The sequence below is a fragment of the Herpailurus yagouaroundi genome, unplaced genomic scaffold, assembly GCF_014898765.1.
Source record: "Herpailurus yagouaroundi ecotype Mexico unplaced genomic scaffold, PumYag 217, whole genome shotgun sequence".
Taxonomy (NCBI): domain Eukaryota; kingdom Metazoa; phylum Chordata; class Mammalia; order Carnivora; family Felidae; genus Herpailurus; species Herpailurus yagouaroundi.
Window position 1 is genome coordinate 1677743 of NW_024412448.1, and position 23461 is coordinate 1701203.

Sequence of the window (23461 nt, forward strand, 5' to 3'; positions counted from 1 at the left end):
ATCCCAGACAAGGGGTCCCAAGATGCTGCCACCTGCTGCCCAGAGATGGTACTGCAACCCTTCTGAACAAAGCAAATCCTGTCCTATTGGTATTAAATAGCTTTGGAACACGGTGCGAGAAGTCTAAGACATCTTGCGTTTGTTTTTTGGTTTTGTTTATGTTTTTGCTTTTTGCCTTCCATGTCCTCCTTCATCAGGGCCTTTATGCGGTTTAGCATCTTTAGAATTCTTTCTGGGCTTCAGAGTCCAAATCCTAAAGACAGAGTTCAGGGGGGTAAGACGAACTGAAATGCCTTGGGCTGGGTCCAAATTCTCAACGTGGGGTTTGAGAAAATGCAGGACGATGGGAGGATAGAGAATGAAAGGGGAGGAAACTGGGTCCTTGTTGTATCGGGCTTTTTACATACAGTAATTTTTTAAATCGTTGCGAAATGGACACCCTAAAAGTCGTGTTACAGATTAGAAAACAGTGGCCTAAGGACATGCCGAAGGCTGTGTGTTTAAGGGTAAAATCGTGACTGTCCTACAAATGTAAAATGAACACACGTCAAGGATTTTATTTAACTTATTCATTGATGAAGGAACCAGTGAGAGGGAAATACTGGTTCAAAGGACAGCCCAAAGTAGAGACACATATGGGCAAAGAGAAATGTGAAATGAACTTGCTTGTACATATAAAATGGGTCACCATCCACAGGGGAGTCATTGTGTCTTCATTGTACAAAACTTTCCGCATCTTCGTGGACAAGACTCATTTTTATTACTATCAGTTGTCTACAACTCAGAGAGTTGCCAAATAGCTCAAAGACAAGGAAAGGTGCAGATCCTTCTAGAATCTGATAAGCCCCGGAAGGGTCCTCTAGACAATCTACAGTGAAATTAAGTAACGCCTTCAAGATTTCACAGCTGCTCAGTACAAGATTTGGAATTCAAAACCAAATCTAGGAACATTTTTATTTATTTATTTTTTTAATCTCATTTTTTTAATTATATGAAATTTATTGTCAAATTAGTTTCCATACAACACCCAGTGCTCATCCCAAAAGATGCCCTCTTCAGTGCCCGTCACCTACCCTCCCCTCCCTCCCACCCCCCATCAACCCTCACTTTGTTCTCAGTTTTTAAGAGTCTCTTATGCTTCGGCTCTCTCTCCCACTCTAACCTCTTTTTTTTTTTCCTTCATTTTTATTTATTTTTGAGAGAGAGAGACAGAGCATGAGCGGGGGAGGTGCACAGAGGGAGACACAGAATCCGAAGCAGGCTCCAGGCTCTGAGCTGTCAACACAGAGCCCGACGTGGGGCTCGAACTCACGGACTGTGAGATCATGACCTGAGCCGAAGTCGGACGCTCAACCGACTGAGCCACCCGGGTGCCCCGATCTCAGCAGATGTCTTGATCTCAGGGTCATGAGTTCAAGCCCCTCAATGGGCTCCTCGCCCATTGGGTGTAAAGCCTACTCAGGGAAAACACCAAAAAAAGGCCAACTCGACGTGCGTCCGTAGGTTCAGGCTTCTTCCCCTCGTGTCAAGCATCTTCTGGACAGTGAAGGGTGAATTTCAGCAGGGATCTGTGGTATTGACCAGTCATCACGCCATTTCGTTCAAATTCCTTGGTCTCCAGACCGGACTCCTCCTCCCTTTGAACGGAACCCGTAGCGATGTTCCGAGGTCTCCAAAACCTCAGTCATTTGCCATCTTGGGAGTCTCTCCTCAGTGGTCCCCGGGGGTGTCTGGAGGGGCTTGGAGCCCAAACTGAGCCCCGGGAAAATGGCGGAAGGCCTCAACACCCCCCCACCCTGCCCCGTGCCCCGGAAAGGCCGAGGAGACCGCTGCTGATCAGGCTCCAGTCACATCTTTGGTTTGGAAGTTACGGAACGCTGGTACAGCTGGATTATACCTTCATCGTGCAGCCGCTTCCAGAGCGTTCTCTCTAACTGGAAGTCGTGGTTGATGTAAAAGACTGTTTTTTTCCAGGACTTATCGTAGTAGTGATCGGAGAATTGCTCGTGGCCCTCGGTGATGAAGCCATAGGCACTCACCTACGTGAAGGTCGGAAGAGAGAGAAGCCTGAAGTCGCTCGCTCTCGTGGTCTCTGTGTGTCAGGGGAGGGGGGCCGTATCCTGGCTGTAGCCCTAGGGCTCCGGACGCAGGCCCCTGGACGGACACTTACGGGGCCACACTCCCCCGCCCTCCCGGCCGTCGTCCGGGGCTGGGCACGTCCAGGAACGGCCCGCAGCTGGTTCCCCAGGTGGCCCCGCTCTTGCTCCAGAATCTCACCTGGTCACAGAGCTGAAGGGCTGTGAGCAGGAGGAGGGCGCCGGTCGTGGGGCGGTAGATTCTCCAGTGCACAGTGTCCAGGGTCTTGGACCTCAGGAACCTGGGAAGTGCCCCGGCCCCGGGGCTGTCAGGAGGCTGCAGGGCTGACAGGGGCCCGGGCCTCTCCACACGCCTCAGCTGCCCTCACCTGTTTTTCATGTACCGCAGCGAGTCGGGGTGCAGCAGCAGGTATCTGTCCCATGGCGGGTCTCCCTGGAAAGCCACCTGGGGCCTGTGCCTGTGGGCAGGAAGGGGTCATTCGCGCTCCGTTCTCTCGCCTCCTCCTGTGTGGGCCAAGTCAGGGCACCTGGTACCCCATCTCCAGGAGACAGCGGAGGCTGTCCCCACCCGCCCAGCCCCCTTCAGAGCCGCTCCAGACACAGCTCCGCGGGGGGGCTGGGGGGTGAGGAAGGAGGGGGGGCCGGGGGTACCTGAACCAGGAAAGGCTAGTCTTCACCAGGCTCTGATTGAGAAACATCGCCTCCAGCCACTCATAGTCTCGGGTGCCTTCCAGGAAGTGCAGGTAGCGGACGTCCTGAGGACCAAGGACAGTGTGTGGTCCGAGTCCCGCCTTCAGGATGAAGGGCGGCCTGGCTCTGACTCCGGCCCGCCCCCTTCCTCTTTCCGGCTCTGTCTGGCCATCGTCCGTCCGTGTTCTCGCCCCTCGTACGAGCAGACCCTGCCCCGACCAGACCCCAGACCCAGGACACCCGGCTCCCTCTCTTGGCTCGTGCGCCCTCGTTCAGGTTCTGCGTGCGGCCGGGCCCGTCCCTCCTTGCTCACCTTCCCCAGAGGCACGTGCCGGAAACCCTGACCGTCCAAGGCCATAAGCGACTGGGTCAGGGAGAAGGCAGTGAAGCCGTAAAACGACGTCCGGGTGCCCACATCCTGTTCGTAGCCCTTAGTGACCGCTCCACTCAGTCTACACAGAAAGAGGCAGACGGAACCCGTGAGTGCAGGAGGGAACGCACAGAGGTGGGGGGGGGGGGGGGATGCACAGAAATGGTGGGGGGCGCGGCAGCTACATGGGGAGTCTCCGGAGAGCCCAGGATTCCACCTTCCAGGTACAGGCAGAGAACGCCCGACGAGACCTCTCAGAAGAGCCCGTCTCTGTAGGAGGGAGCCCGGGGCCGGACCGCTTACCGGAAGACGTGGTCATGGCTGTCTATCTCCCGGCCCACGTGAGAGTTGTTCAAGATGCCCCCGTTGCCCACCACGGCGCACGTGATGCACTGGGAACTCCCGGCGGGGAGACCGGCCAGGAGCAGCTGTTGCTGGGGCACCGGAGGGAAGCGGGTCACGACCTTCTGCACCACTGAAACAGGGGAGGTTCACGTTCAGTCCCCGGAGGGGCCCGGAGGCAGCCCATCATTTCTCCCGGGGCTGGCGGCCTCCAGGGAAGAGGCAGGCCAGAGGCAGAGGGCAGCTGCCGTGTGCTGTGGGCCCAGGCCCTCCCCGCGCCCCCCCCCCCCGCCCCGGGAAGACTCACACGAATAATTGAGCTCCATGAACCCAAACGGTGGCGCAAAGTGCTCCAGACGGTCCCACTCACTCCGGTTGAAGTGGCTGGAGTCCAGGAAGAGGGTGAGGTTGGCCAGAAAGAGTGTCTGCAGCCAGGGTGACTTGGAGGCCTTGACCTTCACTGAGTCGGGGCAGGTCTACATGCAGGAAGGCGGGTCAGGCAGGGACAGGCCCCGGAAGGCCACGGCCAGGGGCAGGGCTGGGGGCAGGGGCAGAAAGTGGGCCTGAGAGGTTGGAAGGCACTGCGGCTTCCGTGGTATTCGGGATGCAGATTTGGCCGTCCTGCTGCAGAGCGGGTAGATTCTCTGACCCTGCCCGGTGACCCTGCCCAGGCCTTCTGGGAGCTCCAGGGCAGGCCCGGGCCAGGATCTGGGCCTGCCTTCCCGTCCAGCCCCCACCACTTTTGGAAAGAAGGATGGGGAGGGCACGGGGTGGGACCAGGCAGGGCCTGGGGGCGGAGCCCGGGAGGTCAGAGAGGTGGGGTGGCCTGTCTGTCTGCAGGGGCCTTCAGAGCAGGGAGCCAGGGGGAGGACTCACCGTCTGTAGGGCCCCCACGTCAAAGCTGTATTGTTCCTCGAAATCCCACCGGGGCTCAGACTTGAAGTTGGCGGCCCGCAGACTTCGGCTTCTCTGTGTGGTGCGGGCCTGGCGAGGGGTGGAGGGTGGCTTGGCCCGGGGTGTCTCCCGGCGGGGCATCACGGCCGAGGCCACGCCTTTCAGTGGCCCTGCTCCCGGGGTGGTCAGCGCCTCGGCCTGGCTTTCTGGCACAGGTGTCCTTGCCGTGGTGGCCGCTTTGGCCCGAGGCTTCGAGGGCACCGTCCTGGTGGCCGTGGGCTCCCCATTCTGGTCCTGCCTTCCTTTGGTTGTCCTCGCGTCCTGGCTCCTCAGTGACAGTGCCTCTGAGGCCACTCCCCCATCCCGTGCCCTCGGGGGCCGCGTGTCCAGCACGGTGTCCTTCCTCTTTCGACCCCTCGGTGGGGCCGGCCCAGTCGAGGTGGCCCCACCGGTCTCTTCTCTGATGTCCCCCTTGGCAGGGTGGGCTGTGGCCTGGGCCGGGGGCACCTGCACGCTGTTCCCTCGCGCGGACGATGATGCAGGAGCCGCTGTCCTTCCTTCCCGTGGGGGAGCCTGCTGTGCAGACTTGTGTGGCGACCCTGAAGATCTCTCCTCGTCATCCATGTGCTGACGCCTAGGGACGGATGTGCCCTTTGATTAAGGTCCAGGATCGTATCAACAGGTTGAAGCATAAATGGTATTTCTTTTTGTGCCTCGGGTAGACTTCAGACCGGTTTCCGCGAGACATGAGTATCGCCATCTATGCCCCAAATTAAGCTGTTGGCGTTGGGTCTGGAAACTTACCCGTGACCTCTAAATAGCGGGCGGTGGCGGCTTGGAGTTTGTTATGGGAACTGGCGTCAGGAGTGCCGCTGACAAGGCTGACCTTGGACAGCGCCCTCTCTGCGCTGGCTCTGGGATGACTGGGACTCCGCCCTGTTACTAATATCTGTAGGATGCTGTTGACCTTTTCTCTTTTTCTTTTTTTAAATTTTACTTTTTTAAAAAAAATTTTTTTTAACATTTATTCATTTTTGAGACAGAGAGAGACAGAGCATGAACGGGGGAGGGTCAGAGAGAGAGAGAGGGAGACACAGAATCGGAAGCAGGCTCCAGGCTCTGAGCTGTCGGCACGGAGCCCGACGCGGGGCTCGAACCCACGAACCGCGAGATCATGACCTGAGCCGAAGTCAGACGCTCAACCGACTGAGCCAACCGGGCGCCCCATCTTTTTTTTTTTTTTTTTTTTTTTAATGAAGGGTAGGTAACAAAGGTAACCTCGTTCATAAGGGAGTAGGAAAATATACATTCATGTCAAGACTATAGCTGCCATCCTTGATCGAAAGATCGGCCTGAAATATTTACTTCAACCCCTGCCTAACAACAAGCTTGCCTGTTGGCATTGTTGGGAAAAAATCTCGGTACTCCGCAAGTGTTCACTCGTCAAGAGCCCCCATCTCACGTTAGATGCCGGACATCCCGGATGCGAGGTGTGTTTCCCAGCCACCTGCAAGGGGAACCCTAGTGAAGACACATTTGTGTGATTACGGTACAGAACATGTCTCACCCCGGGCGGGGGGCACGTGAGCTTGGTGGGCACGAGGGAAGGGTCTGTGCCTGGGCAGGAGATGATCCCAAGTGGGGAGACAGAACCGGATTATTATCTGCATTGTAGGTCCGACTAAGGAGTTTGGACTTCATCGTCGGTCTTCTTGTCCGGGAGGAGCTACTGAAGAATTTCAGGGGGAAGAGGGGGGTGGGGAGGGTGCCGAAGCAAGGGGGTGGGGGCCCATAAGCTGAATCCTACTGCACGGTGCTTGGTCTAGCGGTGGGAGAAGATACATTCAGGGTGCCTGGTCTGGCTTGGGGCACTCAAGGGTTTTGACTCCAAGGGTTACGTTTACTTTCTTTTCATTCTCTTTTGTGCGAGGCCGTCAAAAGTATCACTTACTTTATGCAAGTTGGCGTCCGGTGTTCTGAGAAAAGCGCGGGTCCTCCGCTCAGCGCGGTTCTGTAATTGGACTTTGAGGTGGGGTCTCTGGGCTCACAGGTTTTGGGGGGCGATTCCTGGGAGCCTTGGGAGAAAGAATCATCCTCTCTGGCGACCTAGCCCTCATCCTAATGGATTTCCAGGTGTCCTTAACTCCTGCTCTTTTTCCCTGATGTCCTGGGCCTCCCTGGCTCGTCGTGGTCACTCTTGTCCCAGGCAGCTCCCTTGTGTCTGCTCTCATTCTGATTCCAAGGCCCGTATCACAGACTCACTGAGGCCACAGAGAGAGAAGAGAGAGCATGACAGGTGCAGCCAGCCAGACCCGAGTGGGAGTTGGCCAGCATGACTGGGAGAAATCTTCACCCCCCCCCCCCCGGGCCCTCGGTTTTCTTATCTGTAAAATGGGCTGCTGCCTTTTGCCTCTGAGAGAAGTCAGCTGTGGGCGTTGACTCACAGCCCGTGTTTCGCATCTGGCACAAAACACCTGCTCAGCCAATAAGACCCGCCCTTCTCTCCCCCGACCGCGGGGCTTCATTCATTCTTGATTTGTCGTGTGCAAGTTGGGGCGGGGGGAGGGTCTCCTGAGTCCGGGGTCCCAATCCCCTGGTTGCAGCTTTGACTTCTGCCCGCCTCCCAACTCCACAGCCCATAGTTTGTTCTTTTATTCAGCCACAACTTTTGAGCGTCTCCTATGAACGCTGGGCTAGTTACTGGGGCCTGGGTGACGAGCTCGACCAGGTCCGGTCCTGCCCCCACGGAGCCCAGGATATATGGGGGACCACAGATCATCACAGATAAAATGCCAAGTTGTAACTCGGAGGTGTGCCGGGGAAATGGGTGATCGTGATGAGCCACGGGAGGTAGCCTGACCCAAGCTCTGTGTCCGTGACAACGTGAATGCTAAACCCCTACGTGGCATTGAATTGGGCGTGTTTTGGGTTGTAGTCGTTCAACGAGGTGTCAGCTCTGCCCTAGACCGCAGGCTCCGAGGGGGCAGAAATCACTCCAAGCAGCCCTTACTGCAAAGCCCCCCCGGGGTGGTGCCATATCACATCAGTGCTTTCGAAAGGCTTTCTTTTAAGCATTTCTTTTTAACGTTTATTTATTTTTGAGAGACAGAGTGTGAGCGGGGGAGGGGCAGAGAGAGAGGGAGACGCAGAATCCAAAGCAGGCTCCGGGCTCCGAGCTGACAGCACAGAGCCCGACATGGGGCTCGAACCCACGGACCGTGAAATCATGACCTGAGCCAAAGTCGGATGCTCAACCGACTGAGCCACCCAGGCCCCCCTTGCAAGGCTTTCTGAGCCCCCCGCAAAATGGATTTAAACAAACGTGGGAGAGAATTTGAAATATGTACTCGCAGAAGAACATCTCATTCAACAGCTGTTCACTGTCTCCGTGCAACGTGCTTTGTGGGTCCCAGGAATACAAATTTGAACAAGGCACAGACCTCGAACCCACAGAAAACACAGTCACTGTTGTTACAGGTGGAAGACAGAGGAGACTTTGATCCCTAGACCAATAGAGGGCTGGCCCAAGGTGGTACGAACAATAAGGAGATTACCCATGTTAATCCTTCCTCGTGTGGGGCCTCCCTCTGCATTGTGGCCGTGTTTCCTGCTTCCTGCACCCCAGGGAAGAATGCTTGTTCAAGTGCTCCAAGAAGGGCACTCTCTGTTCTGACATTCAAACTTCTCTGGAGGCTGTTAGGGAAAGGCTGGCAGTGGGGTCCTTCCTCCTGGGAACACTTACACATTGTTACCTGGGCTCAGTGAACAAATGCCCCTGCCTTTGTTTTATGGCTCAGAGAAGGGACTCGAACGAGAGCTATCCCAGCCCAGAAAGGAGAGAAAGGCCGCGAGGCAGGGCTGGGCTGTGACACGGAACAGCCTGGAAAAGATAATAGCCTTCAAGGTTTGAAGCCTTTATTCTTTTTTTGTTTTCCATTTTTAGCTAAACCAAAGGGGGGGGGGAAGGGGGAGGGAGATTTATCATAAGGTGAGAAAACATCTTGAGCCCAAGGCCAGGACATGGTTGGGGCTCTAGAAGGTTCTGGAACCTGGAATCTCTCTTGGAGGCCTGTCCCTGTTCCTACCTATCCTGTTTCCCTCTCTGCTCCTCAGCCCGCATGGAGGATGGCAGCCCCGAGTCACCTGCCCCAGGGACTCTTGACTCTCATTCTGTCTCACTTGGGTCCCTTCTCCATCCCTGGCCACATGGTAAGTGACACGGGTCTCATGGCAAGTGGCCTCCTGGGGTCCACCCTGTGCACGGGAGGAAGACAGTCTCAAGAGAAAGAGGGGGTTACTGGCTCATGAGCTGGGCAGACACCCCTAAAGTATCCATTCTGAAAGAGGACCATCCACGCGGAGTGGAAAAGCTGAGGTAGTTCAGAACATACACTTGCTGGATTTGGGCCACCTTTGTTTCGTAGAAAGGTTTGAGGCCTCTAAGGGATTCACTCCTCCCCTTAAAAAAAATTTTTCTTTTAATGTTTATTTATTCTTGAGACAGAGAGAGACAGAGCATGAACAGGGGAGGGGCAGAGAGAGAGGGAGACACAGAATCCCAAGCAGGGTCCAGGTTCTGAGCTGTCAGCCCAGAGCCCGACGCGGGGCTCGAACTCACAGACCGCAAGATCATGACCTGAGCTGAAGTCGGACGCTCAACTGACTGAGCCGCCCAGGCACCCCAATTTTATTATTTTTTTAATGTTTGTTTATTTTTGAGAGAGAGAGAGAGAGAGAGAGAGAGAGAGCACGAGTGGGGGAGGGGCAGAGAGTGAGAGGGAGACAGAATCCCAAGCAGGGTCCAGGCTCTGAGCTGTCAGCACAGAGCCCGACACAGGGCTCGAACTCAGCCGTGAGATCGTGACCTGAGCCGAGGTCAGATGCTTAACCGACTGAGCCATCCAGGCACCCCTTCTCCCCTTTGATGTCACAACTGAGCTGAAGCCCCAGGCTCGGGGGACAGGCGAAGGCCTAGGTGTTAACTCTCATGGCAAACAGCTCTCGTCACTCAGCCTTGAACCTCGGATTCACCTCCACCCGCATTTCCCATGCCCAAACTGCGAGCACCTTCGCGTGGCTGTGATCGGGGAGCTGGTGTGGCAGGGTGGTTTTCCACCCTAGACGCGGTGGGCGTGCAGCCCAGACAGCTGGCCCTCTGCCTCGTGGTCACGCCAGCCCCTAAAGAGGGGGCACCAGGCACTCCTTCCCGCAGCCCCTTCCAGAAGCGGGAGCCCCAGGGCCCCGTGCAGGGCTGTCTGCCTGCGACGCTGGCAGATTACTGATGACTCTTTTAAGTTTTACACGGAGTTGCAGCAGTGACCCAGGTACTGACAAAATTATGTAATTAAGTTTCATTTCAATTCCCTATAATTAAACACAACTATGCTAGGAATGTGGGTGTTTTACGTAGGCATTTCCTTCTGTTCCTGCCTGGTATTTACTGAATGCTCAAATTCCTTCCGGCCATATGGCGAATGCCCTGCATTCGTCTTGTCCAGATCCTATGTGATCCTGAATGTAAACACCATGGGCAAGGCCGGGGCGGAGGGGGGTGGGGGGCAGGGGGGTGGTGAAGGAGGGGACCCTGTTTTCTGTTAAGGGTTCCGGGGGACAGGCAAATCATTTACGGATCGCATCCAAGCAAAAAGCAATTCCATATCCAATTCTGATCTACCGGGGAGGTAAAAACGTAAGATGTTGCACTCTAAAAATAAATTTATCAGCGGGGATCACATAGCTCTAGTCAATACGTGAGACGGATACGGAAGAATAATGGTCTGACTTCTTCCCTCCAAATTCTGAACTACGCAACACTCAGGGGGACCTGGAAGCAAAGAGGTTCAAGGTTTCTTTGTCCTTGGCGCCATGAAATAACGGTTGGCAAGCGTGTAATAGCACAGTGGATCCTTGAATGGTGTGTGGGTTGGGGGAGCGCCAGCCCACACACAGTCGAAAATCTGCGTGTAACTTTTGACTCCCCCCAGACTCAACTCCTAATAGTCTGCTGGTGACTGGAATCCTTATCAAGAGCATGCACAGGTCAATCAACCCATGTTCTGTGTATTACATGTATTGCATACGTGTTCTACAATCAAGTCAGCCAGAGAAGAGAGAACATCTTTCAGAAAATCCTAAGGAAAATAGGGGGCGCCTGGGTGGCTCAGTCGGTTAAGCGTCCGACTTTGGCTCAGGTCATGGTCTCGCGGCTCATGAGTTCGAGCCCCGCATCGGGCTCTGTGCTGACAGCTCGGAGCCTGCTTGGGATTCTTTCTCTCTCTGCCCCTCCCTCACTCGTGTATGCTCGCTTCCTCTCTCTCAAAAATAAACTTTAAGAAATTAAAAAATATATATGTTCTTTTATCCAGGAAAAGAAAACAGCTCAAAACACCTCCTTGATGATCTAGCAATTGCACATCTAGGTATTCATCCGAAGCAAATGAAAATGCTAGTCTGAGCGGCGCCTGGGTGGCTCAGTTGCTTAAGGGGCGGACTTTGGCTCAGGTCATGATCTCAGCGTTCGTGAGTTCAAGCCCTGCGTTGGGCTCTGTGCAGACAGCTCAGAGCCTGGAGCCTGCTTCGGATTCTGGGATTCTGTGTCTCCCTCTCTCTGCCCCTCCCCACTTGTGCTCTGTCTCTCTCTCTCTCTCTCTCAAAAATAAATAAACATTAAAATAAATAAATAAATAAATAAAAAGAAGAGAAAATGCTAGTCTGAGAAGACACACACACCCCTATGTTCATGGCAACATTACTCGCAACAGCGGCGATACGGAAGCGACCCAAGTGTCCATCGGTAGATGAATGGATAAAGACGCGGCCAATGTGTACATAATGGAGTTGCTCAGCCGTTAAAAAGAATGAGATCTTGCCATTGGCAGCAACGTGGATGGACCTGGGGGGGTATCACACTAAGTGAAATGAGCCAGACAAAGATCTTCCAGTAATAAACAAGACACGGGGGTGTGAAGTCCAAGCATCGGGAATATACGATAATATCGTAACAACTTGGTATGGTGACAAGGGGTAACTAGCCTTATTGTGAGCATTTCATAATGTCTGTGAATATCGAATCATTATGTTGTACACCTGAAACTGATATACAATTTCGTATATCAGTTATCCTTTAATAACCTCCCCCCCCCAAACCAAAACCCTTTGATTTCCCTAAATAATTCTGGGCTGTGCCATTCAGTGGAACAGACGCTGAAGAGGCTCCAGGCTAGGTGTGCCTGCCTTGTGATAAGTGGCTGGCCACACACAGGCCTCTAATCACGTCCTCACGACCCGGACCCCCTTCCCCGGAATCCCCACCATCAGCTTCTTTGCTCACTCGTTTTATCTTGAGACTCTTCAGGGTCACGCATCTGGCTCCCCCACCTGGGTTTTCATGATGCCTGCCTCTCCTTGGAAAGGGGAACCGGCTGTAGGGTCCCCACAGTGTCTTTCCTCACCCCCTGCTGAGGACCCTCTGTGATGGGCGGCTCTCCCCTCCAGTACCTGATTTGTATTAAGCATTCAGGGGGACAGGCAAATCATTCAGGGATCGCATCCAAGCAAAAAGCAAATCCAACAAGTTCTAATCTATTGGGGGGGGGGGGTGGTTAAAAATATAAAATGTCGCACTTTTGGGGCACCTGGGTGGCTCAGTCGGTTGAGCGTCGGGGTTCGGCTCAGGTCATGATCTCACGGTTTGTGAGTTGGAGCCCCTGCGTCGGGCTCTGTGCTGACAGCTCAGATTCTGGGTCTCCCTCTCTCTCTGCCCCTCCCTTGCTCACACTCTGTCTTTCTTTCCTTCAAAAATAAATAAATATTCTTTAAAAATGTAAAGTAATTCAGTAACAGTAGGGCGCCTGGGTGGCTCCGTAGGTTAAGTGTCTGACTTCAGCTCAGGTCTTGAGCTCAAGGTCCGTGAGTTCGAGTCCCGCGTTGGGCTCTGTGCTGACAGCTCAGAGCCTGGAATCTGCTTCAGATTCTGGGTCTCCCTCTCTCTCTGCCCCTCTCCCACTCACTCTCTCTCTCTCTCTCTCTCTCTCTCTCTGTCTAAAATAAACATTAAAAAAAAAAACAAAAAAACGTATCATAGCCCAGCCTGGAGCCTCCCCAACTCCCTTGGTGCCGGCCGACATAACTCTTTAGGGGCTCTGGTCTTCTCTGAGATGAAAACCAATCATTCTGCTTCCCCCTCCCCCAGACTTTGAAGTTTATTTCCCCCAGGAAATCCTGACACTTTCCTGCATGATTTACATTTTAGAACTTCACTTTGAATCTTTAGACGCGTCCACAAGTTGCTTCAGTCGCTAAAATCTCTACTTTGCCTCAATTCTCTTTATAGGCTCGAAAGAAAACACCCAGAAATCCGTATTCTATTGTTATTCCAAGTGTTCTCTTTTCAAATCAAAGCCAATTCTCTCATTTGTGTGGTTTCCGGCCAATTAAATCCTAATGGGGAACAACAGAAAGCGGGAGAAGAAGAGGAAACACCTCTAAGCCACTGCTCCTAACGCTTCAGTAGCGGGATCCAATTTCCAAAGCTCTCCCCCAGCAGGGGAGCCCTGAGCCTCCTCTGGGATCCCATTCACCTCACTGAACTCACTGTGGCCCAGGGTGGGTGGGAGGCTGGTTTAAATGTTGGACGATTTCCCTCCCTGGGATCCACAAATACAGACACAAGCCTACAGCTCTCCCCAGACCCAGAGGCGTGAGTCTTGAGATTAGTTAAGGAGAGTAGGGAAGACCTTGAACGGGGAGGGTGGTGGGTGTGACCGAGGTCATTGTTGTGAGCAAGAATGGCAGGTATGTCTGGGTCAAGAATCACAGATACGAGATGAGACCCTGTGGCCCGGTGGCTGGGAAACACGATCCTTGTGAACCAAGACTGTTTAAAGCAGAGTCTATGTTTATCCCCTGTATCTGGTACCTAGCTTACCTCTCTTGGGGATAATCACAGAAAACTAACTTCCCGGCACTGGGCAAGAGGACAGCGGAGCTCACTGCGGTGGAAAGTCACCTACCTGCTTGAGTTCCAGCCCGGCCACCAAGTGACCAGCTGTGGGATCTTGGGCAAGGTGCAGCACCCTTAGAGCCCCTGTTTCCTCATCCATTAAATGGGACTCTGTTTTCTTAAGAACTCCAAACTTACCTTTATTATGATACTTACGGAAATATGTCATTAATGTTGAATGGCTACCGATGAGGCACTTACATTTTGCTAAGATTTCATTTAAACTACCTCAAATCAAATAAGTTTAGCTCTCATTTTGCACATTATTGATAAAATGTATTGGCCTCTTTTGGTTTTGTTTTGTTTAAAATTTTTTTTGACGTTTATTTATTATTGAGAGAGAGAGAGAGAGAGAGAGCATGAGCAGGGGAGGGGCAGGGAGAGAGGAAGACACAGAATCCGAAGCAGGCTCCAGGCTCTGAGCTGTCAGCACAGACCCTGATGCCGGGCTCGAACCCACGAATTGCGGGATCATGACCTGAGCTGAAGTCAGACGCCTAACCAACTGAGACACCCAGGTGCCCCAGTAAGAACTAGAAAGTAAAGGACACCCTGGAAGACCTTAGAGGGAGGAGAAGATTTGGTGAAATAGATCAAATGTCTCGGAGAAGGACTTGTCTGTTTCCTCCCACCATCGCCCCCTCCCTAGAATGTTTAGTCTGGGTGAAGAGGACGGAGAGGAGAGAGGGGCTCTGGGTCCCAAGTTTGGAGGGCTCCTGAGCCCTACTTGTCGTGTTCCTAGGGTCTAATAAGACCCCTGACAGACAATGGCTGACCCCTGAACCCAGGAAGACAGAACCGTTAATTCCGACAACAGGACATTCTCACACCTAAGCCAGGTGGACATGAAAAGGCCAAGAGGCAGGGACGACGGTTGTCGCCACGGCCACACGAGGGCTAAGAATCAGCCACCCCTACCCGGGCGCTGGCACGGCGTGGCCATCCGGGAGCCCTTGACATCATCCTGGGGAGGCGGCAGAGGAGGGAGGACGGTCCCGACACGAAGTTTCCCTGCAGCTCCACGAATGGGGGTCCAGGATCGGAAACCAGGAAGTTATAGAAAAGAAAGTTCTGTGTCTTAGACCAAAATAAGACAAAAAAGAGAATCCACAGAGTTGTTGAAGACAAATTCATTCCAGACCAGGAAAGCCAAGCAGGTAGAGACATGGTCTTAGCTGGTATCTACCTATCCAGGGGCACAATGGAGACTGGGACCAAATGAAGAAGATACGAGAAGTAGTCCAATAACCCAGGTTTGAAATCATACAAGTGTGTCCCAGTCCTTCCTCTCTTTGTTGCCAAATCCAGCCGATCTGAGTTATTCTGGCCTTTCTTCCGAACGCCGTCCGCCCAGGGCTCTTGGGCCCTAAACCATTGCAACAGCCTCTACCCTAGCCCCCCACGGAGACCACCTTCCCCCCACCGTCTGCCGTGCAATCTACTAACCGAAGAATCTGCACAATGCACAAATGTATTCAAGTTACTCCGTTCCTGTAAAGCTTTTCCTAGCCGTGGAATCTAACTGTTGGTCCCTCAAGGGCCACGCGTTCACTCTTTCATCAACAAGCGTTTAAAAACCACCTCGCAGGGGCGCCTGGGTGGCTCAGTCGGTTAAGCGTCCGGCTCTTGACTTCCGTTCAGGTCACGAGCGCACAATTGGTGGGATCGAACCCCGCGTCAGGCTTCTTCGCTGAGAGCCGGGATCCTGCTGTGCATTCTCTCCCCCCCCCTCTCTGCCCCTCCCCTGCTTGTGCTCCCCCCCCCCCAAAATAAGTGAATTAACTTTAGAAACAAAAAATGAAAAAACACTGCCGAGGGACGGGGGTGGGGCTTGTGACACCAGCCTGGGTCGTGGCTTGGAGCACAGACTCCGGAGCCAGCTGGCCTGTGTCTGAACTTAAGTGACAAGGGTGACCTTGGTTGGGAAAGTTGCCTAACCGCTCTTATCTGTAAAAGAGGGGTGTTGCTGATAATAATATCTACCCAAAAGCCTTGATATGTGGTCCGTAATCATGGGTTCTGGAGACCAGTGCCTGGCATGCGGAGCTCCTATCAGCCTTGCTCACATTAGTCATCAGTCCCTTGAGGAACACGCCCCGCCCCCCCACCGGTGGCCCTGCTTCTGCACCGTTCCTTCTGCTGCCTCCTTAGTGCGCGGCGTCCCCCCTGCTGCCATGTGGCCCAGCCCGCCAGCGCTCTGCAAATGCCACCAGGATGTTGTCTTGACCCTGCCCCCTGGATGTAATTACTCTTCTCAGTTTCTTCCCATAGCGCTCGTCACCTTGGACTTAAATCGGGGGGGGGGGGGGGTATTTACCACTATTAATAATGTCACCCTCCCTCTCTTGCTTCTTGTGTGGCTCTCCCCTCCATCGGACTTTGAGTCTCCTGAGAGTGAACGCACGCGTTCCGGGTAGTGGAGCCCAAATCCCGTGTTCACGTCTCTGTCTTGCTCCTTCCTGGCTGGGTGGGATTAGGCTTAGCCTTTTGGAGCCTCACCTCCCTCATTTGTGTAAAAGAATAAAAACGCTGATCTTGGGCGACGATTGCGAAGATTGGAAATCACCCCCAGGAGAAAAAAAAAAAAAGGGAAATAATCCCCAGAAAGCTCCTGAGCATAGGTGCGGGTCTGGGGAAATCTCCAGCTCTGAGATGATATTGAGGTGTCATTAACATGCAGACTTGGGAACAGGGACCTTCAGAAACCGCTGATCCTATACTTGGGTTGGCATTCTACGACTCCCTTTTGTGTCTGATTTTACTGTCACCCTTTGCCCAGGCGGCACTGTGGGGCGAGGTGGGCCACCCCCACCCCCACCCCGACCCCATCTCTAACCGCACACGTGCCTCCCCTCCCCCCGCTCTTCTTCAAAGTGTCTCCTGATTTTCCGCTTCTTCCTACCCCACCCCTCCCAGATCTTCTGCACCTTATGTTTCACTGCCTAAATCTGCCAGGGAGGGCATTTGTCAGCCCCGGTCCTTCCCTTCACCGCAGGATAATCCGTCAAAGTCCCTCCCTTGGTTCCTGCCCTGGGTCAGGCCAAAGCTGTGACTCACACCTCCCTTCCGATCTATCCTGTTCCCTCCTGGCAGACCAATCGTTGCACAATCCTGCTTTGCTGAGGTCGCCTCCCTGCCTGAAAGCCTCTTGCATCAACCCTCGGCCCCACCCTCCTGAAATGCCCTCCCTGGGCTCCCCAGAGCAAGCCCCTCATTTCTGCAAGGCGGATTCGGATTCGCCCGAGGCTCAGCCAAGAGGACACTTCTGCAGGTCGGCCTCCTTGTTTATGCTATCCTCCCCACAAGCCTTTTCCAAGCCCTCCCTGCCTCCGAGGTCCTTCTTCTCAACGAAGCTTTCAACAGACACACAACCTTTCCTCCAGGGACCTCTGGCTCAAGGCGCTCAGTCTCTGCTCTGCGGTTGATTGGCAGTGTAGTAAGGAGAGACTTTCACTGAGAAGTCTCAGTGTGTGGCCCTTTCCCTATCTCTGATGCCTAGGGCAGATTTACTCACTTCACAGTCACCTTTGATGATTCAAACCCCGTCCACACACAAAACAAAACAAAACAATTACAGAAAAGATTTAAAAAAACAAAGCAAAACACCTAAACCCCAAATTCAGTCTCATCCATTTAGAAGAATTCCAGGTGTCCCGCCTCCCCCCCCCCCCCCCCCCCCCCCGCTTCGGCAGGGGTGAGGCGGGGGGGGGGGGGGAGGTGGGGGCAGCTAGAATCCCTGGTCAGGCACAGAGTAGACCTTCCCTTCCTTCTGAAGGCCTAGCTCCCCTGTACTATTACTTAAGTTTGGGAAGAGTGGGGAGCACTTGGTGTCCCCGCTCGCACTGAGGTTCCAGTGGCTTCTGTCTGCTGACGTGGTGCTCTCGGTAGGGTCAGTAAGTGTGGCTTCCCTGGGGCAGCGCTCTCCTTTGCATTGAGGATCCCCTCATGAATGCCCCCAACAGTATTCGGGGTCCCCAAACGCTTCTCTGGAGTGGATGTCCCTTTACTTGGCCCCAGCGGGTAACTGGGGCGTTCTGGGACCGTGATCCCTCCTGGCACCACAGGAGTGCTGACCTGCCGTCCACAGCCTCCTGGGCTCTGAAGGCCCAGGCCAGAGCCTTCTTCCCATGTACATTACACCATGGACAATTCCCACCACCTTCCGCCTTCAGAAATCTCTAGACCAGAAACAGGCACCAGTCTGCTTATATCTCCCCCTAACTCCAGGACATGTGACATCGGCTGGGGAAGGAGACCAGGCATCCGGGTCACTATGAGTGACTCCTGCAGCCCACTCCTACCCCAACGTGTCTCTCCAGGTACACTGTAATCCTCTGACCTTCTCTCCTTCCCTGGGCTTCTTTTATTTTGTACAAACTTTCTTTAATGTTTACTTATTTATGAGAGGGAGAGAGAGACAGAGCACAAGCCAGGGGAGGGGCAGAGAGAGAGGGAGACACAGAATCCAAAGCAAGCTCCAGGCCCCGGACTGTCAGCACAGAGCCAGACGTGGGGCTCGAACCAACGAACCGTGAGATCATGGACTGAACCAAAGTCGGATGTTGAACCAACTGAGCCACCCAGGCGCCCCTCCCTCCCCGGTCTTCTTGTTTAAGCCAGATTGCGTTGGGTTTTTGTCACTTGTGGTCAAAAGAGTTCAGCCTATGCAAACCCAGATTCACACCGTGCACAAAAATAGGCTTCAGGTAGGTTAACGATTTAAGCTTCAAGAAAAAAAGTACAAAAATATTAGTAGACAATATAGAAGGCAACGGGAAGGGGAGGAACAATAAGATAAAAACGGAGGGAAGCAAACCATAAGAGACTCTTAAATACAGAGAACAAACTGAGGGCTGCTGGAGGGGAGGTGGGGGGGGATGGGCTAAATGGGCGATGGGCATTAAGGAGGGCACTCGCTGGGATGAGCACTTGTAAGTGATGAACCACTGGGTTCTACTCCTGAGCCTAAGTCTACACTGTGTGTTCACTAATGTATATATATTCACTAATGTATATATATGTATACATCACTATATATATATGGCAATTTATAAAATTTTGGGGTGGGACAGACTTTCCCCCAAATTGCACAGTCCAGTGGCCATAAAGGAAATGATAAATAGATTTCACCTACATAGGAAGGAGTTGTGTCACGTGAGATAGCACAAACAAGGCAATAAAAACAAACATCAGCCTGAAGAAAACATTTCAAGTATTGTTACATCTACGATAGAAAAGGGTTAATATCCCTAATACACAAAAAACTCCTATCGTTAAATAAAAGAGAAATAATTTCGCTTCCTTTTTTGGGGGGGGGGGAGCAAGAGATATGACCCAGCCATTCCCTAGAAAAAGACAAGTGGTGGTGACAGCTGGCTGACTTAGTTAGAAAAAATGTAAATGGTCAGCACACGTCAGAGGATCCTCAAATTCATGGTGGCCTGAGAAGTGCAAAGTCAAAAGAGAAACATATTTTCACCTCTCAGTTTCTAGAAACTTCAAAAGCATTAGTGATCTAGTGTGGTGACCGAGGAGAGAGTCAACGTTCACACCTGTTACGGTAGCTTTTTCAGAGTTGATGTGATGGCGTCTGATGGGACTAGATTTGTATGTAAGGATGAACTTGGGGGCCAGAATTAAGCGAAGGGAGAGGTTCTTTTCTTTCCTTTTCTTTTTTCTTTTCTTTTCGTTTTTTTGGGGGGAGAGGTCATTTTCGGCCAAACTCCACGGGGAGAGTGTGGTTTTGAAGTGCATGGAATCGGGGCGCCTGGGTGGCTCAGTCGGTTAAGCGGTCGACTTCGGCTCAGGTCACGATCTCGCGGTCCGTGAGTTCGAGCCCCGCGTCGGGCTCTGGGCTGACCGCTCAGAGCCTGGAGCCTGTTTCGGAATCTGTGTCTCCCTCTCTCTGCCCCTCCTCCACTCACACTCTGTCTCTCTCTCTCTGTCTCAAAAATAAATAAAAAAACGTTAAAAAAAATAAAATTTGAAGTGCCTGGAATCGACGGGGTAAATCTTGTGCTTTAGGACCCAGCGAATGGCATGTAAGAACTCACCCCAAAGCTGCTATTAGCATTCACGGTCCCAGAGGGGGAAGGCATTTTCTGTCTATACCTTCCAGAGACCCAGACTCCTCGTTCTCAGACTCCTGCCCACCTTTCCCCTCTACCAGCCCCAAGGCATCCGGACCCCTTGGTTTTCCCACCCCTGACACCTGCTTGTCCCCCAGAGGCCCCCTGGGATCTTTCTTGCCAGTGTTTCTTGACAACATCCCTGACCCCCGCCGACCCCCGTGTGGGTGCAGCAGGTTCCCCAGGCTTCCCTGGACGAGAGGCTTTCAAGTTTCCTCTAATAAATTCTGAGGCATTGGGACAGGGACCAGAACCTTACCTGAAAGGTTTCGTGTCGGGTTCCTTAACAAGGGAGGGCAGGACAAAGAATAAGGAGATCAACACGGCCAAAAGCAAGAGCCATTGGACCGCTTGGCCCAGACGACTGGGTCTCCGCAGGCAGGTCCTCATGGTGGTGGCTCGGGTGCTGCGAGAAAGTTCTGCATATCCTGGAGCTTCGATGTGGACCGCAGGTAGTTTAAGGGCTTAGGACTCCTGGCCAGGGAGTGCACGCCGTTTGTCTTGACGGTGAACCACTCTGGTAGGCACGGAGTCTATCAGTGTCTGCGAGCGAAAGGAGGAGCTGCCTTCCCTGCTTTGTGGAGGCTTACAAGCTGGCGTGGCTCGAAGGAAGAGAAACTCCTTTTGTTCAAACAAGTTTGCTTTCCTTTTCTTTGTCGCTGAAGCCAAATTTCTGCATGTAGAACTTTATGAGAAACATGCACACGTCACAGGGAACCTCGCTTTTATCAGGTTCCAAACCCTTGGGGACCCCGGACAAGTGCAGACGCTGGGAGAGCCTTGAACGGCCCCCACGTTCAACATGACCTTTATAAGGAAGGTACAGGGAATCTGGTTGGCTTTAAGACCTTCTAGCAGTCTCTCCTAAAAGAACGTTCTGCAGCCGTAGACCAGAGCTGCGAGAACATCTCATTTGCAAACTGTTCAGGGTCGTAGCTCTCAGTCCTGGGTGCGCATTAGAATCACTTGGGAGCTTTGCTACATCCACTGCCCAGACTGCAACCCCCACCAACGAAGCCGCAACCCCCAGGGGTGGCTCTTCTCCCAGGCAGGGGTATTTTTTTGAGTTCCCCCAGGTGATCCCGACACGCGGCCAAGTCGAGAACCGCTGATTTACCGTCAGTCGGCTCAACTTTCCCGGCTTCTCATCCGGAGTCATGGCCATGACAGCAACGAGTGGCATGGGTGCAGGCGAGAGCTCTGAGCCAGGCACTCTGAACGGTGCGCATGTGGGACCGCCCTCACAGACGCCCGAGCCGCTAGGCGTTGTTATCAACCCCCCTTTTGCGGTTGGGGACATCGCCTTTGAGAGCAGGCGGCTTGCCCCAGCTCGCGGAGGGAGCCCTCAGCTCTCGGGGACCCATCCGACTGACCTACAGATGGCATCCTTATCTGCGGAGTAACGACGCCTCTGAGAAATCATTAACTCTGTTTTGATAGGAAGAACAAAAGGCGTGAGGCCTAGGGGAAATGTGTAGCTCAGAGAAGTGATACCAAGACCCGGTGTAGAAGACTTAGAAAATTCAGAGACGCAGCCCTCGGTCAAGTCCGGTGGGTTAGTACTTTTCAAACTCTCGCTTACAGGATGTTGAATCACACAGGGGTTATCCAGCAGCCGAAATGGCTCGCGATCCTCAGCTCTGAAGGTCGCGGGACCCGGGTTCATGGCTCACACACGGCCGGGTGCATTCGGAGGCCTCGGACAGCCTCCCATCCTGTACCCAACGTCCTTGGCCTTCACCCAGGGCACGCACCAATAAATGTTTAAACCACCTTCCCCAGGCAGGATGGAAAGAGTGAGAACATGCTTCTGAGTGGCTGCCAGGAATAGAGATGCAGCGTGGGCTTCCTCTGCCCCTTGCCATACGCCGGGACGCATGGCACTGTTCCAGGGGAGGGGCTGGGAACGAGGAGGCAAGTGCCTCTCAGTGCTGACTCAGTCTCTCTCTCTCTCTCTCTCTCTCTCTCTCTCTGAACACACCTCACCTGCAAACGACCCTATACACTGATTCTACAAACACTGTCTGCATAGACCCGGGTTAAGTTCTAACTCTCCGCCTTCACCGACCCTTAATTGACCAGAGTTCGCCCGTGAACTTGGCACGAGCAATCGCCCGACGCCCTGGTGCCCGTTCGCCATGCTAGGCAAACGGACCGCGCGTGGGGAGGGCGCTGGCTTACCCTTGGCACTGGTCTGATTGCGACGAAGCATCTCTTACGTCTCGCCCCCTGCTCTTGGAGAAGGTTCTGGCTGCCAGTGTTTTCTCTCTGCCTTCCACAGCGCGGAGAGATCTAAGTGGGCTCCTGGGCGCGAGCTGAGCCACCGAACAACGGTCTGTGCTGCTCACCCCCTCAGCGGTGGGTGGAACTGGGAGCCCTCGAAGCCCGCTGAGGGGGTGGGGGGTGGGGTGGCAGACCATCCAGACTTCTGGCTTCTTGGTTCTCGGGTTCCAGACAACGTCGCCGCCGGGCACAGAGTGAGATCCAGAGAAACACGCGTTCTAGTGGAAACAGACTTTCCGAATGGGTTTCCGGCCATCACCACGGTTTCGCATTAGGTAAGGTGGACAAACTTCCCTCTCCTTTTAAAAGCCTCTGACTTTAGAGTTTATGCGTCAGCTGACAGGATGCACGAGATCTTCCGTGCAGATAAAGTTGGTAAATGATCATTCTCGGTAAAAGGTAAGATTGCGACGCTCCCGCGGATATGAAACGCGAACATGTGTTAAAGGTTTTATTCCACGCGTAAGCAAACCGGGCAGATGTAATATTGATCTCCAAGAAGTGCAGGGGCACCTGGGTGGCTCAGTCGGTCGGGCGACCAACTCTTGATTTTGGCTCGGGTCGCGATCTCACAGTTGGTGAGTTCGAGCCGCCCCCACGTCAGGGCTCTGCGCCGGTCGCTCGGAGCCTGCTTGGGATCTTCCCTGTCTCTCTTTTTCTCTGTCCGTCCCCCTCCGTTTGTACTCTCTCTGTCTCTCTCAAAATAAATCAGCTTAAATAAAAATAAGCAAATACATAAAAGAGAAGCGCAGAGGCACAAATTAGAACAGAGTAAGGGTGGTTAACAATGATTGCAAATGGGGACAAAACTGGTTTTTCCACAAAGAGGAGGAGCATCCGATAGACAGGACATAATCTGCATGACTATCAACTCCCTACAATTTACAGAGTTGTAAAATAGTTCAAAGACCGTGGGAGGCTGAAATCAGCTAAGCTGGAGAGAGGTCTTGTAGACAATGCGCCTTTTCCACTGACGCACGACAGTGTTTCTGGAGTGCGTGTCCCTTGGAATCACTCCAGGATTAGAACTGTTGACCTCAACCTTTGGATCCTCTCTGCTGGAAGAGACTCTTGATGACTTAGAGGAATGCTGGGTTAAATGGAAAGAGGTCAGCGTCTTAGGGGCGGTGGGAAGCGGCATTCAATGCCCCAGTATATGTCCTGCCTTCTCTAATTCCATTTTCTGTACCAGGCCCACTCCAAACTTTTTTTTTAAAACAGTCCGATTGAGATATAATTTATAGATAGTGTCTAGTTCATCCACTTAAGTGTACAATTCAATGGGTTTTAGTATATATATATATATATGTTTTTTAAATTTTTTATGTTTTATGTATATTTGAGAGAGAGAGAGAGAGACAGTGAGTGAGCAGGGGAGGGGCAGAGAGAGACAGACACAGAATCCGAAGCAGGCTCCAGGCTCCAAGCTGTCCGTACAGAGTCCGACGTGGGGCGCGAACCCAGGAACCGTGAGATCATGACCCGAGCCAGTCGGACGCTTCACCGACTGAGCCACCCAGGTGCCCCCCCAAAATAGAGTCTTAAGTCCTGAGCCTTTGTTGTCTGATGAAGGAGTTGATGATTGAGGGTGCCCTGGGCAAGCATTCACTCTTGCGCTTAGATAGCCTCTCTTCCAGACACAATGTCCTACCTCCCG

The 23461-nt window shown here is 53.2% G+C and overlaps 1 protein-coding gene across 3 annotated transcripts; it reads right to left on the reverse strand.

The window, feature by feature from the left end:
- Window positions 1-1329: 1329 nt before the first annotated feature.
- ST6GALNAC1 (ST6 N-acetylgalactosaminide alpha-2,6-sialyltransferase 1) lies at window positions 1330-22093 on the reverse strand. Of its 3 annotated transcripts, XM_040456513.1 has the most exons (10): window positions 21703-22093; window positions 19781-20194; window positions 4375-5026; window positions 3806-3974; window positions 3460-3631; window positions 3100-3238; window positions 2748-2851; window positions 2465-2554; window positions 2278-2377; window positions 1330-2039 (listed from the first exon to the last, which is right to left on the reverse strand). In XM_040456513.1, the coding sequence occupies exons 2-10, from the start codon at window positions 19909-19911 to the stop codon at window positions 1848-1850; spliced, it is 1749 nt and encodes a 582-aa protein (XP_040312447.1). In that variant the 5' UTR covers window positions 19912-20194; window positions 21703-22093; the 3' UTR covers window positions 1330-1847. The 3 variants fall into 3 exon arrangements, with proteins under 3 accessions (XP_040312447.1, XP_040312448.1, XP_040312446.1); XM_040456514.1 differs by lacking the exon at window positions 21703-22093 and having other exon boundaries at window positions 3869-3974; window positions 19781-20992; XM_040456512.1 differs by lacking the exon at window positions 21703-22093 and having other exon boundaries at window positions 19781-20990.
- Between the last annotated feature and the right edge of the window lie 1368 nt (window positions 22094-23461).